The sequence below is a fragment of the Aptenodytes forsteri genome, unplaced genomic scaffold (assembly GCF_000699145.1).
Source record: "Aptenodytes forsteri isolate BGI_AS27 unplaced genomic scaffold, ASM69914v1 Scaffold483, whole genome shotgun sequence".
Classification (NCBI taxonomy): Eukaryota; Metazoa; Chordata; class Aves; order Sphenisciformes; family Spheniscidae; genus Aptenodytes; species Aptenodytes forsteri.
Window position 1 is genome coordinate 1169719 of NW_008795316.1, and position 15161 is coordinate 1184879.

Sequence of the window (15161 nt, forward strand, 5' to 3'; positions counted from 1 at the left end):
GGAGTATTTTGGGGGCTGTAAACAAGGTTTTTAAATTGTAAAAATATTAAGTGCCATTAGGAAATGTGCGGTTTATCACTAAAATTAGCTCTTTCATTGTCTTGCAAAATGAAGTTCAAATTGAAAGCATTTTTTATAATGAAGTTGTTTATTAAAAGCATTTGAATTATCTGCCCTGGGCGTCTTCTTGGAGGGGAAGGGGGTTTTTGGTTTGTTTGGTTTTAAGTACAGACAGACTCATAAGGCAAGTCGAAGACCCAGTTCCCTACATGAATCCACACAGACGTTTTAAGATTCTTTCAAGCAAAGAATCAGACCTGAAAAAGGACACGGCACCCTGCTGGGGATGTAGCGATGGCTGATACCATTATCTCCCGTCCAGGAGAATAACGTTTGTTAGACAGAAAGTTCTGGTGACTCGGTTTCACTAAAATTACCAGCCCGCGTGGAAGCATTCCAGGTGAGTACAGCCCACTCCCCCTTCCAAATAACCCCAGCACGTGCAGCTCCCCGGGACCGCACCTTGCACAAGGGCAGCAGAACCAGAACCAAACCTTAAAGCTTAAGCAAGGACCGTCTGCTGACACCAGCCGCAGGAGCATTTTGACAGATGAAAAAGGGCGAAGAGCATCCTGCCCTCTCAGGAATCTCTCTTCAGAACACGGTTTAAAAGCTGACCACCATTTTCAGTGTTGGGGCACTGTTCTAGGTATGATCTAGTTTTCATTGTTCACGCAGCCGCTGGCAACGCGTGCCGTTTCCTCAGCAGTGCTACCCCCAGAGCAGAGGGCTACAACAGGACACGACTACGGCAGCGCCGCTTCTCTCGTCTGCCTAAAAACGGAAAACAAGTTCAGCACAGATTGTCCTGCTGGTGGAGCTGAAGCCCTCCTTTGCCCTTTTCACAGGGAGAAGGGACTATTCCGATGATTTCGGAGTTTTGATTTAGGCATTTGCCTGCTCTGGTCTCGGCAGCTGATCAGCGTCGCAGACATTCAGCAACCCCTAACACTGGCACCCCTGTAACCCATCACCAGCCACGGCTGTGCACATCTGTCGCTCTGCTGGGCAAAACATCACAAGAAAAGTGAATTCACTATCCCTCCCTCAGTCAGCGTCTTTAACGGATGCTTGCTGCTCTCCTGCCACATACACCCCCCCAGCAGAAATACACAAGCACTGGGGAAGTGGAGCTGGAAGCTAACAACGAAGGTCCGGCTTCCACAGCACCAACACACCTCCAAACCACTACTCAGAGGAAGGAAATGGCAGCTCCCTTCTCAATTGTACTCTCACCTCTGTTGCTCTAAAGCACCGTGTATTTGCCCAACACTCCCGGCCCGTCAGCCATCCGACAGTCCTGCTGCTCCATCCATTAGTGCTACGCAAGTCAAACAACGTCCTCCACACACAAGAGCCGAGCTGCTTAAGTGGTCTTACCGTGTAGCACGCGAGAGCGGTACAGCGAGAAACGGATCCAAATGCCTTGACCGGTGGCGTTTTAATTACAATATGCGGCAGTATACAGGACATGCCACACTGGGAGGAACTTACTGCTCAGTCAAGTTCACCAGGAGAAAAATATTACAGAAGAAAACGGCAGTGTATTCCAAGTTCTGCTTCCGATTGAAGCCACACGTCGAAGACCACGCAGGTGTCGAACAGGCTAAGCATTATGAAAAGAAAGTCCCGAGAGGTGGCTTAGGAGAACCCAGGAGAGCAGGACAACAGGACAATGGCAGATTTATTTACAACAGGACACAAAGAATACATACATTAATTAAAAATTACAAAGAATACAGAGAAAACACTTCGGGCAAGGGAGAGAAATCAACGCTGGCTGAGCCCCTCCACTGGGGCAGGGGCAGAAAATAAAAGAAAAAAAAAAAAATCAACCAAAATCTCAGAGAGGGATCTCAAATCAGAACTGACGCAGGACTCCACAGCACAGTTGGCTCGCGCATCCCCTGCTCCCTTTTTCCATCCTTGATTCCTGGCTGGTTAGACTTTGGTGTGACGGGCGGCTGAAGGAGCTATTAGGCAAGGCTGGAAAGACTCAGTGCTGAGGAGCCAAGCCGCCTGGGAAGCCAGCTCCCCGCAGGGGGCAAGGCCGTCGGTAAGAGACACGGGTCCTTGCGTGGACCTGGTGGAAACTTATGGCAATTGGGGTTAAAAAAAGCCCCAAACCCCTCAAGGGTGCACATCAGTGCTGGTAACAGGGAGGGCTTTGGACAGTTCTGGGTTGGAACGGTGTCACCTGTGGCAGCTGGTCATTTGGAGACCTTACGGCTTACTACAGGAAGAAGCAAAAGCAAAATTTTTGTAGATCTCACTAAAAAACCTCTCCCCTGTAGCCCTGACTGAATCCAGCTAGTCTGGGGATGGAGGGAGCCTTCACTGTAACATGGAACCTTTTTACTGGTAAGCATCATTGAAGTGACCAAAATAAAAAACTTTAACCTCTTTTAAAAAGAGCTTCCCATGGGCTGATTCAGGCATCAAGCCACCAAAAAAGAGGAGCCCGCTGCAGAAGAGCCCACATCGGCTATCCCGGAGGGCTTGGACCATTTTGTGGAGAAGAACAAAATACAGCTTAGGGGTGTACACTTTTTCTGTTCCCTGGAGGTAGAGAATCTAAGAGGAGGAGAAGAGAGCAGCAAGAGCAGCTGGAGCACAGGGCAGGTAGCGAGACAGCCCGCTCCTGGCAATGGGAGAACTCCTCGGGGCCGCTCCCTCTGTCCCCAGCCCTTTCTGCACGGCCTGCACACACCTCGCGGCAGCTCAGGCCCAATACTGTATATCAGATCGCTTGGCACTAAAGCAGCGGCGTCGCAGCCTCCTCTCCGCAGGGCCCTGCGCAATCCCGGCAGGGCTCCCGGGAAGGAAGCCTGCCCCGTTTCCTCACGCGGCTGGAGCAGAGCTATCGACAGAACAAACCCTTGTAGTTACCTCGTGCATCCTTCCAGTCCTGTATTCTAGCACCAGCACAATCACGTCGCTTCCACCAGAACGTTACGTCCTGCTGCAGCTGGCTGCACCTTCCGAAAGAGAGGAAATCCCACCCCCCCTCAGCCCTTCCAGTGGAGGCATCTGAAGCGGTCCGTGCTGTCCAAGGCTGGAGGGAGGGAGAAGCAAGGCCGAGGGTTGCAGTTCTCAAGCTCTCTCGGGGTGAAATTGCACTTCCCAGGCTCCGAATGGCACCTCCATCAAATTGTAAACAAGCCGAAGCCAGGACTTCTGCGGTCAGAGCACGCCAGACTCACGCTGGGTAAGCCTTTAGGCTCCTTTTATTTTGCCATTGTCAAGCTCCCTCTTCTGTGCAGACATGAAGGCAGGAAAGAAACCCAGTCTGGTATTTGTCTGAAGAGTCTCCCTGAATCCTAGAGCACCCTAGGGGCTGGAAGAAAACGTTTTCACAAGTGTTTCCACTGCTGTCTCAAATCCATTCGTCATCAACATAAAAAAAAAAAAAGGATGAATTAGCAAAAAGGGGGTTTACTTATACAGAGGGATATTTCTCTGCTAAAAAACTCCCTCAAATATGGAACAGGATAACAAAGTTAAAATGTAAGGTATCTATAGACCCCTTTTCCCCCCAGAAGTAGCCCAGAATCCATGTACACTGTGCCAAAGTTACATTCCAAAATGAGGAGTTATTTATTTCTCTTGTCACTCTCCCACTGGATTTTGTTTCCTTAAAAGAGTTGGGAGAAGCTGTCCCCTTCACTCCCAGGAGGACACGCGTTCAGAGGTGTCTACTTTCTGCTGGGTCTCTGCATCTTCAGTCTATTTTCACTGCGGCATAGATCTTCCGGACAAACATGTAGGCTGCATAGAAGCCAATGGTGCCAGTGAGGAGCCAGAAGGACAAGACCATAAGGGCAGTGTAGCCAAAGTACAGTAAGGAAGGAATGAACTCAACAATATCCAGCTAAAACAGAAGAAGAGGAAAAAATGAGCAAAGTTAAGTACAGAGGTAACAAGAGTTAGGTCCCCAAACCAGCCAGTGCCCTCTACGAGGGGGCACCTGACAAAGGGAGGAAACCCTCCACTCGATTCATTTTTGTCCAGCTGAAGAGAGTTCCCCTTTGAGGTGGGACTGGGGAACACCGCTCCGCACAGGTAATGCGGGCAGGGGCCTCGGGCACTTACAACCTTCTCTCCTCTCTGGAAGGACTGTTAGCAGCGCTGGCTGGTGAGTGCCTTGGGCTGGCAGGGGGACACACTAGGACTGGGCAGTCCCACCATTTCCTTTCCCAAATCCAACAATCTCCTCTAGAAAGGTGGCGCTTTCACACAAGAGGAGTAACAATACCTTGTTCACAAAGTAGAAGATGGCATAGATCAGCACGTAGAAGGCAGATCCTCCAGACACCAAGAAGGTCCTCCACCACCAGCGGTAATCCTGACAGGGCAAAAAGCCTCATTATCCCACAGGCTTCCTTTTCCCCTGTCACTGTCTCGGGAGCTGTGACCTTTCTGGGGCAGGAAGACCACCACCCATTTTCCTTCAAAGGAAAACCACAGTTTGGGGCTGGGGAACTATTTTGTCACAGAAGTGTTTCCAAAAAAAGAGGATGAAAAGCTGACTGAAGCAAAGCCAGGTCAGTATCACAGCACCTGCTAGCGAAGAACACGGCTCACGTCTGGCCCCGCATTTCATCCTGTATGTGGATGGAATTAAATAGTTTCTTTGGGAAGAGATGTCAGCTCAAAATACCCTGCTCCCAGCATAATTTCTGGTATGAAACCACGGTTCCCAGCCTAGCAGATAATCAAGTAGCTTCAATTCTCCTTGAAGTCAAGAGGTGTTAAGAGCAGTCACACTTGTGAAGCCAGGCCACACTAGATTTCTGCTGACCAGCAGCAATAACGTGACCTGTGCTTTTCCAGGAGCAAGTACCCTGCGCTACCGAAACTACAAATGTGGAAACCTCACCTCAGCACAAAGCTGGAAGTACACCATGACAATGCTGATTTGGGAGCACGATACCACCAGGATTATAAACACCAGGAAGAGAAAGCCGAAAAGGTAATAGAACTGGTTCTCCCAGATTGCCTGAAACAAAGACACAGCAGAAATTTGTTTCCATGCTACTGTGATCAATCAGCGAACATGAGACTAGCTTCTAGCAGCTAACCCAAGGAAAAACAAGGAGCCCCTCAGCCTCATGAAGATGAAACCGCAGATCTAATGCATTTCACAACGTTACTTCAGAGGAATCAGGTTGCGAAAAGGTGCCCAAAAACAGCTCTGAGGTAGCTTGTTCACTCCCCTCCATCCCCCTAGCAATGGAACAGCAAATTCCTCCCCGTCCACAGAGGGTGAAAAATGGGCAGCAGCTGGAATGGCTCAGTGAGTGTCTTAGACCAGGACCCCTCCTTGACATAACGTTACAGTAAGCGTTCATCTTCACCACCATCCTTCAAATCACCAAGGAGTGTCCCACAGACATCTCCAGGTGTCTCCAGCAAGAGGACAGTCTGAAGAGACCCACAGCCCAGCTCTCTCTGGAGACAATACCGAATGGCCTGGAGGGAACCTGCTAGCCCCTTCCGTAAGTACAGGAATAGGAGAGTGCTCCAGTGGAAGCCCCCTCCCTTTCAAAAGCTTTGGCACGAGAGGAATCCTGTTCAGGAGCGAAGTGGGTTAAATGCTTACACTGAAAATGAAGAACAGTTCAATGAACATAGCTCCAAAAGGCAGAATACCAGCCATGAGAATCCTACAGAGCGAGAAAGAAAAGTCATAAGCAGCACAATATAACTGTCTGGCCATTAAAAGTCCCCTGTAACCACAGAGAGCGCTCCTAGAAAAAGCTCTACAGCTCCAGATTACGAGAATAAATTTCACACAGTAAATGGCACAGCTGCTCCCACTGCTGAGCACATACCACTTTTATAAGCATCAGTCATACCACATCAACGTTGTCAAGATTGTCTCTGATATCGCATTACTCTAGGAAACACATCTGCCATCTGTCTGTGTCCAGAGACCAGCAGAAGGTGACGTTCAGCAGCCCAAGGAGACTGAGGGGAAGGGGCTTAACTCACCGTATTTCCTAGACACTCATCACTCACCCAACAAATTTATTCATATACCACCTCTGCTCCGGGATCTGCCTGGGAATCTGATTGGTCCGTACAGGATTGTCATACGGCTGTTTGCGAAATCCAAAGTAGTAACCCAGGTAGACCAAGGGCAAGGAGATCCCAAACCACATGCAGAGCAAGGCCACCATGGTAGGGAAAGGCACCTGGAATCACACCGGGAGTCACAAAAGTGAGGCTGACAGCTCACCTGCCCTGGAAACTGAAGTCACCGGCCAGACCGACTCTGGTCAACCACTGCATTGACACCCACATTTAGAAAGACACTGTGAAACTAAGCAAGTCCCTGACAGCCCAGTCACCCTCCTCCCACTCCAGCAGGCTCCAGGATGAAGGTGGTACCTACCGCTCCAGAGGAGTGTTTCCCCCAGATGAAACAGTTCAGGACAAAGCAGATACCAAAGACGACACCCGGATAGAGGGTAGCTGTCTGCAAGAGCAAACACAGGTTAAGAGAAAACGCGTGACTAATCAGCCAGATGCTTCTCTTTAATGAGTCCATTGCTGGGACAAGGCACATGTGGAGGAAGCATCCCTTTTGCTACAGCACTAGGACACAGGGGATGGGCTGTGGGGAGGATCTCAGACAATCCTCTTGCTTTACTATAGTATGCGCTCCGGTGTTCACCCTTTCCTGTAAAGCCACGAGGACTCAATCCACACCAAATCCCTGCAGTACAGCCAGGCTGTGTCCAGCTACCCGCAAATACGCGTGGAGCTTATCCACGTATCCTGCCATCAGCAAACCTGGATAAACGGCACAGAACACCACAAGACTCACACAAAAGGCTCCCTTCTTCCATCGATGTCCTTTCAGAGTCCGGTATAAGCGGCCAGCAAAGAATCCACCAAAAACCCTGGACAGAAACAAGCCAAGACAAAGAAAAATTAGCTTTCATTGTTGGGGAGAGGAAGAGGAGGGGCGGGCAGGACAGCACTGCTGTGGGAAGCAGTAGACACACCTACCCCATGAACATGAAGAGAAAGCAGGCGGTAGTCATCAACGCACCCCGGCTAGAAGGCGACAGCATCCCCAGCATAGCAACAACTGCGGAGGGAAAAAAGGACAAAGAACAGCAGCTCTGATGTACGTGTGCTAGCCAGCATCTGGAGGCCGGGGACCCGTCCCACGTGCAGACCACAGCTGGCTGGAATCTCTGCCTTCCTCTACACAGATCTCATTTCCTTCAAAGCATAACGCATCCACAGCCTCCAGCACTGGCCAGAGAGAGGAAGCCACGGCTTTGATCTCAAGCTACAGACCATGCTTTAGCCTCAACTTCCCCAGAGATTTGAGCAGGTGCCGCTCGGAAGGCAAGGCACACACGTGCAAAAGTGTCTCAGCCCACTATCACCCAGGGCTCCTATCTTGATAAGAGGAAATATAAACACGAAAAGATGCCTTCAGCTGGGAAACGCTATCTAGAAACTCAGAAATGCTGCGCACAGGCCTATAGCCTCGATCAGCCCTGCGACAGTAAGCGGCCTTAATGCAACCTCACTCAAGCTAAGGTGAGCATAGGTTGAAGTCAACGGGAGCTACAAATGCCCTTGAGCATCGTTCCTCTTCTTGTTACAGCCACCCATGCAACATGTGCCACTTACAGATGACGATCAGGATCATACAGAATAGCTGAATTCCAGAACCCAGGAGAGAGCTGAGGATCATAGGGTACTGCGGAGGCCTGAAGACATCTCCATGCACAAGTTTCCAACCAGATTCCTCCATAGTATCTTCCTGCAGCAACAACAGGAAAAGAAGTTATTTAGATACGGTCTAACGGTGGAAATGAAGGTCCTACCACAGCCGGCCTAAGACATTAATTTCCCTGTATCCAGTTCTTCTACAGAATTATATCACTCTAGTTAAACTTCTTTCCTCTTGGGCTTAAAACAGTTAAGGCCCGAACTGCCAGTGCCAGGGCACACATTTATGGAACTGTCTTTAGTCATTACTTAGGTCTGAAGACATTTAAACCGGTAATCTGCCATTGTACAGAGACAGACAAAGGTGTCGTGACAGCACATGACAGAACTGCCCCTCCCATCTTCAGGGCTCGAAGCAAAACAGGGGCAAGGAAAGGCAATACATCCAAGTCTTCAGACTAGATCCCTCCTCATCTGTGCTTCCCTGCCTCTCTGATCCCGGCCCCAAGAACAAACACATACAATGTCATCTTCCTTGTTGTAGTTGGCAATGTCCTTCCGGAGAGTCCGGATGATGATCATGCTGAGAATACCTGAAAACAAGCACAAACTGAGTTTAGTTCAGAGGCTCCTACATGGCCGTGCTGCTCTCACGCTGCACAACTACATGGCTCCCACCAACACACAGTTCTGGCTAGGAGAGGAGGCCTTGAGTCATTAGCCGTCTCCCCCAGCCTTCAGCAAAGACAGAAACAAAACCCCAGAGAGTAGGGAAGGCAGTATTCCAGCCCACTGTGGCTTTCCTGTGTTTTTTTTCCCTTAAATACGGACATCCAAGTGTGTGTTAACCACATCCTACTCCCTCAACTACCCTAGTCAGAGAGCAGAAGTGGGTAACTGTCTGACCCCACGGGGCGCTGGCTGAACCGGGAGGTTTTATGTGCTAATATTCATTTCCTGCTCCTTCTGATCAGGTTCGGACACAGCCACATCCTCCCCGAGCCATCTGCAGCTGAGGCTTAAAGAAAGTTCCCTGCAGATTAATGGTAAAGCCTTCTTCACCCCACACATCTCACTCACCTGAAAGGAAAAAGACGACCACAACCGAGTTTATGATAGAAAACCAATGAATCTGCACGTCACTCATGGTCAGGTAGGTGTCCCAGCGGGAAGCCCATTTAATGTCACTTTCCTGAAAGAACAGGAAAGTTCTTCTCATACCAGCACATTCCCAATGTCTTCCACAACACCTCTGTGACAGACACTTGGAGCACTAACTGCCAGCCAGTCAGTGCCGGTCAGGGGTAGTGAGCTGCCAGCCAGCTTCCCATTACTCCCTCACCTCCCAGTGAACAGAATAGGTGAAGAGCAACTGGTTCTCTTTAGAAGGATCTATTTCCTGAGGGGCAGAGCCTGTAGCTTCAGGCAGGGTGCACATACTCTTCTCATCAGCCTTCAAGTCTGTAAGGGAAAACACGGCACACACTAGGTCAGCCCGTCCCTCGAGGTACCACCTCTCCCACTGACCATCCTGGCTCCAGGTACCCTTAAGGCACTGGGCTGCAATTACTCCAGATACTGCGGGGGAAACACTCATTCCTTTCTCACCTGCTTTGCAGCTTGCAAAACTATTCTTCCGATCAGAAGCGGAGCACCATTAACAAACTTTAAGGAGAGCTATGCATAGGGCTTTCCTTAACTGGAAGGATAAAAGCCAGAGGCTCTGAAGCCAAGGATCTAGATCGTGAACAAATCCTCTATTCCACATGACATGCTGAGAAACAAGATCTCTCCAACAGAGCCTGCTGCTGCCAGAGGAGAGTTGCATGGGACAATACACACGATGAGCAACTTCCCTTCAAGACACCTGTTTCGTGTTGGGGTCACTGAGGTAGGAGTGTTTTCCCCCTAACCATTATTTTTAACATTCAATTCCCCTAGAACAGTTCCAAACGTTCTGTGGGTCTCTGGGCTAGCACGTAGTGTCCCAGTGAAGGAGATCTGGACCACAATAAGAGCTAGATGCCACGCATACTTTGTGCTAGATGACACAGTGCAAAAAAAACCCAACCCCCAAACTCCAATATTTTTATATGAATTAATTTTCCATGGATTGCACTTCAAGGATCTCTCTCTATTTTTGGTACTTCCTTAATTACAAAGGAGTTTATTGTTCTTATAATTCAGCCTCCCTCATTTCTGTGCCGTGAGACCATAACGGAAGCAACAACTGGCACCCTGATACATCAGTGGCGTTCAGCTCTTGGCCCTGCAAGAGATTCTTCTCCTTTGCTCCCCTCCCTAAGAGTCTCTCACCTTCTAGTTTAATACTTTGGGGAATCACTTCAAAGCGCACAACCCTGTAGGTGGGCTCCCGGTTCTCTTCCACATCCTCTCTGTGGTAGTAAAGGATGAAGGAGAGGTGGTTGTGCAGGTAGAACTAAAACAGATTGACATTAAATAAAATGTTAGCACCCCAAGGGAGGAACAGGCAAAGTTTAGAAGCAACAACTGCAGAAAGCAGCTTCAGTGCAGAAAACTAAAGACTCCAACTGTTCCCAGATGCATTGTGCTACAGAGCAAGATCAGGCTAACACTTTCCAAGGCTAAAAGAACGAGAGGAGGGAATGGAGATGTTGAAAAGGTAACACCTCCACCACTCCAGGCACTGGGGACAACGTTTCGGTCTATTTCTGGCCTGGAAAACATCATTGTACCTCACATCTCAACCATGCATTCGGTGGCAGCAGAATCACCGAATTTAGGTTGGAAAGACCTCAGTAGCTACAACCCCGAGTCTCCTGCCGGCTTTTTCTACCAGGCGGACATACACTACCCAGACTCCGTGGGGGCCCACAGCTGTCCTCAGCTTGCACTTTCAAAAGGCTCTTACATCACCTGTGGCATGAACAAAGTACAGCGACCCCAAGCTGGCACAGCAGGTTCATTCACTCCTAAGAACTTCGTCAAACAGCTAATCTTAGGGAACACAGTCATGGAAAATATCTGCAGGAATACACATGCTAAGTTTCCATTTGCAGCTTTTCCTCCAATAAACACTTGTTTGTTTGGGTTTTTTTAAATACAAGATGCTCCAAGACCGTCAAAGATCAGCCAGCCTTCAGGGTACGTTGCCTTTGTTCTACTGAGGGGAAACCACCGCATGCGGTTGTCCAACGTTATACAGTGAGTCAAAGCTAGGACTCCTGGCTATCGTACTCCAGCACCCACCCCCTTCTTCCAATAAGAAACCTCTCTCATATTTCCGCTCTTTATAAAACCTTTTGGTTGCATTCCCAATCCTGATGCTCTCTGGTAGACTTCTAACGCCCTCTGACAGACACCCAGAGCTCCTCCGGGCACCGCTCAGACAGCATCTGGATTCTCTACCTTGTTACCGTCCATAAACCCAAGCCTGTATCCATGCTCGAACTGCACATCCTTCTCCTTCTTCTTCTCCTCTTCCTCACGATTGGAATAAAACTCCAGCCGTGTTGCCACAGGGAGGTTATCAGCAATGCTGAAAACACAGATTTCAGATCAAATTTGTCCACAACACAGAATCCCCACTGACACAAACCCACGCTCGAGATGACTCACAGATGGACATAGTAATCTTCCCTGATCCGCTCGGCGATCAGCTTGCTCTGCTCCACTGTCAGAGTGACTGGCTTATTGGGGAAGTTGCACAGAACTTCACATTTCTTCTCCACGTTCATGGACACCTGGAAAGGTGTGTTTACAATTCGGTCCCCCCGAAGAACCTCACCTGGAAAACAGGAAAATAAGGGCAGGGTGAAAGACTGCCAGGCTTCTTGCCACTGATCCTGCCACTGGGCTGGCAGCACACTGTACAGCCGGAATGATGACAGCAAGTCTCCTTTGTTACCACAGATGCAAGGATAAGATCGAAGGATAGTTTAGTCACTTTGCTGGAAGTATCAAGCTCTACTTACGAAGCAGGTTACATGCCCTCCTTCAGGAAAGGTGTTTCCTCTTTCCAATATACGGACATCCTAGTTTGCAAACAGCCAGCATACAGCAAATTAGAGGAAGCAGGCTCTCCACAAACAGTTTATTAGAGATGACATTTGCATTTGCTTTTACTCCTGTAAACATATCCTCACGCAGCTCATAAATGGCAGCCCACTTACTGCTGGGGAACATGCTGTTCAACAGTTACGTACCGAGATTCTCAGCCTTGTATGTTATCTTGGTGGGCTGGCAGAAGGGCAACGAGTAGTACTCATACGGTAGCTGGGTTCGTGAGCTGGTGAGCTTCACAGCCTGGAGGAAGAAAGGAAGGATCATCCCCATGAAAGAACTCAGATAGTTTCCTACTCTCTCAGCATCAGCCAGCAGCTGAAGCTTACTTCGAGACACCTCCCATAAAGCTCACTTTTGGAAGCTGTAAAAAAAGGAGACAGATGTTCCTGGGAGAGCTCCAGCTTGCTTTCCTTTTGCACAATTCCTAGTTGTACATTCTCTACACTATGATTTAGTAGCAATTCATTCACAGAGAAACACTTGAAGAAAGAAGCGTGGTGGATTGGTTTCACAAATTTATGACTCGGTGAAGTTCTAAGAAATAACAAAGAGCTCAAAAGAGATTCAAGAGTCACATTTCATACAAGACTGCAGTTGTTTCCTCAAAAAAAAATTCACAGGTCACACTGGACCTAGAAGTCTGGCCTCTAGTAATATGAAGAGCTGAGCAATTTTTATCTCTGTAAGGAAAGCCAGAGAGCCATCAGATTAGGAAGGCAATGGGCGGTGACAAAACCCAAACATTTCTGGAGAGTTCCCACAAATCACATGGCGCAAGAGAAGTGCAGAGACGTACCACGACAGCCAAGGCCACAGTTGCTCCGAAAAACAGGAGTGTTTTGTAACACAGACAAGCTCATTTATTGGAAGAGCGCTGGCAAACACGCTGACCTGCCTTATCACTTGAGGAAGCATTTGGCTCATGAAATCCCTCTGAGAACAGCCATTCCAATACCCCCTTCTTTTGGGAAGCTCGCTGTAGCCACAGGCAAGTCTCATTTGCTTAAAAATAGGCTACATCTGGCAGCCTGTGGCCAGAGAGCAAATTGTGTTGTGCTTCACGTGGGAGCAGCAAGCCTCAGCGTCCCCAAGGGTGCTGGATTTTGCCGAGACAGAGGCGAGCTTTAGAAAAATAAATGAAATGACCTATAAATTGCTGATGTCTGGAAACAAAGCCCGGCCTCCTCCTGTACGGGTGAAGCAGCTCCATCATTCACTACCAGCAATACTGCACAGGAACAGCTCTTCAGCAAGCCTGGGTTGTCAGATCTGCAATGCTCAAGGACAAATGCCTGCACTTGGAAAGGGCTTATTATGGATTTCACTTGACTTGAAGACACAACATGAACAAACTGGGTAGAAGAAAAAATTTAAAAGGTCTGGTTCAAACCGCTTCTTTATTCTACCATTCACCTACCACCTAAAGGCCCAACCTCTATAAGCACTTTGAGAGTCAGTATAAGGCTGGAGAAAGATCTCTGATTAAATTGACTTCAAAGCTACAGTGAGAAAGAGGGCTCTTTTCCCAAATAGAGCAACATCTTGAGGACTTTGCTGCAATTGCTGAAGGAATTAGGTAGAAGATATCAGAAGCAAGAAAGAGAATCGTGTTGGGAACTGCAGGGTAAGATGACAACAGTGACCACTTGAGGGCTGCTTATCCCCCAGCACCCTACATGAATGTTATGAAAAAGAGAAAATATCTGCCCCAAAAATTTTAGTCACAGGATCCCCAAATTTGACTTTCTAGTCCCACTCAGCTGCTATGATATAAAGAAGGAAAAAACCAAAACACAAGAAAACCCAAAACAAACAGACTAACAGCTCCGTCTAAGTTCATCCTACCTTTATTTCTACAGGATCGTTGTGGTGGAAGTTGATAGGAGCCACACCAGGTACATAGAAAGAGTCTGTACCATGCAGCAACAACAGCAAGACCAGCGTATATCTTAGCCTTTCCTGCAAAAAGGAGAAGAAACATTAAAATACAACAGAAACATGGGAACAACATTAGAGATGGGCAACAACGCTGGAAGTGCTCATCCCAGACATTAGAAAGGCTGTACAGTCAGGCGATTAAACACACGGTAAATTCAGAAAAGCTGTTCTTAACTTTATTTTGTGATTCTCATCAAGTCACTTTTCACTCTCTGTGCCTCTCTTTCTTCATCTGCAATTAACAAAACACTGGCTTTGCTCAACCACACGAAAAAGGCACTTCTTATCCGTTACACACTTCATCTAGCAGGCTGTCATCTGACTGTTCTACTCCCACCCACCTAACACCCCTGTGTTAGGAAACTCCATGGATTACTAGAGTAGAGGGCCGTAGCACTGGATTTCTGTCAGCTCTGCAGGTCAGGAGTTACCCTGTAGCCACTTACAGACTGATGCTCGCGTGCTGCTAGCTGCAGTGGGGTAGTTAGTGTAGGGTATGGTTTGACACCAAACTAACCGCTCGCTGCATCCAAAGGGATGGTCACATCACCGATCCCTCCTATTCCACTCTTCTTTCCTCACCCCTCCGGGCCACAACGCAGCTCGGTAACACGGCAATAAAATTTTCAGAGAGTGGGGAGACGGGTCAGGCTGGAAGGTTCGATCAGGTCCACGGGGGCTCCAACACAAACCAGACCCCGTGCAACAGCAGTGGCAGCAAACCCTTTAACGGGCTTTGCTGCCTCCTCAGTCCCTACCATTACCTCAGGTAACCCAGCCCAGCGTGAGCACGAGCAGGAAGGCTGCGAAATGAAAATTGAGCTTTAAAGAGTATTAGGCAGCAGCAGCTTGGCTGGATTAGAATATCAACTCTGGTATAATCTCATCGCATTACTAGCTTCAGCCCATTCTCCTAAACTCCCTGCGTGTATGGCACCATTGGAAAACCACACAAAACCCAGAGTCTGGTTTGGGACAACTCTTGGGTTTATTATCACTGCAGCATTAGCTCAATTGCTGCCTTCCCCTGCAACGTCCTTGGCAGGGCAGACAGAGTCGGTCTCCGTGACCTACTGTCCTTCCTACAAGCAGGAGCTCTGCAATCAGGGATGGGGAAACAAATATAGAAGGGAAAAGGGAGAGGAAACGGACTGACCAAGCAAGAGAGGCCTCGACTGAGACAAGCCACCACCAGCCCGGTGCCTGCTCTGGCTCAGCAGGGCACAGGGTTCACCACTACCCTCCCACCAATTAACAGCATCTGGGCAGGCCGTGAGGGAATTGAACACGAGGCCGGCTCGCGGATACAAGCTGAATACCACGGGCAGCAGAGGAGAAAGCACACGGAGCTCCAGGCTCCCAGCAGCCACCCGCGGGGCCTGTCCCAAACAGCCAGCCCCGGCACGGCCGCTCCCTGT

The 15161-nt window shown here is 48.8% G+C and overlaps 1 protein-coding gene across 1 annotated transcript in view; it reads right to left on the reverse strand.

Annotated features, from left to right (window-relative positions):
* Positions 1-1726: 1726 nt before the first annotated feature.
* TM9SF4 (transmembrane 9 superfamily member 4) overlaps positions 1727-15161 on the reverse strand; it is a 20142-nt gene continuing 6707 nt past the window's right edge. Inside the window, exons 2-18 of the mRNA XM_009279576.1 lie at positions 13651-13764; positions 11946-12045; positions 11359-11527; positions 11149-11278; positions 10075-10198; positions 9101-9219; positions 8839-8950; positions 8281-8351; positions 7717-7849; positions 7078-7159; positions 6893-6968; positions 6458-6541; positions 6082-6257; positions 5663-5726; positions 4940-5059; positions 4316-4405; positions 1727-3931 (exon numbers count right to left, since the gene is read on the reverse strand). Coding sequence (XP_009277851.1) covers positions 3782-3931; positions 4316-4405; positions 4940-5059; positions 5663-5726; positions 6082-6257; positions 6458-6541; positions 6893-6968; positions 7078-7159; positions 7717-7849; positions 8281-8351; positions 8839-8950; positions 9101-9219; positions 10075-10198; positions 11149-11278; positions 11359-11527; positions 11946-12045; positions 13651-13764 — 1914 coding nt within the window. The 3' untranslated portion in view covers positions 1727-3781. The remainder of the gene's footprint in view (positions 3932-4315; positions 4406-4939; positions 5060-5662; positions 5727-6081; positions 6258-6457; positions 6542-6892; positions 6969-7077; positions 7160-7716; positions 7850-8280; positions 8352-8838; positions 8951-9100; positions 9220-10074; positions 10199-11148; positions 11279-11358; positions 11528-11945; positions 12046-13650; positions 13765-15161) is intronic.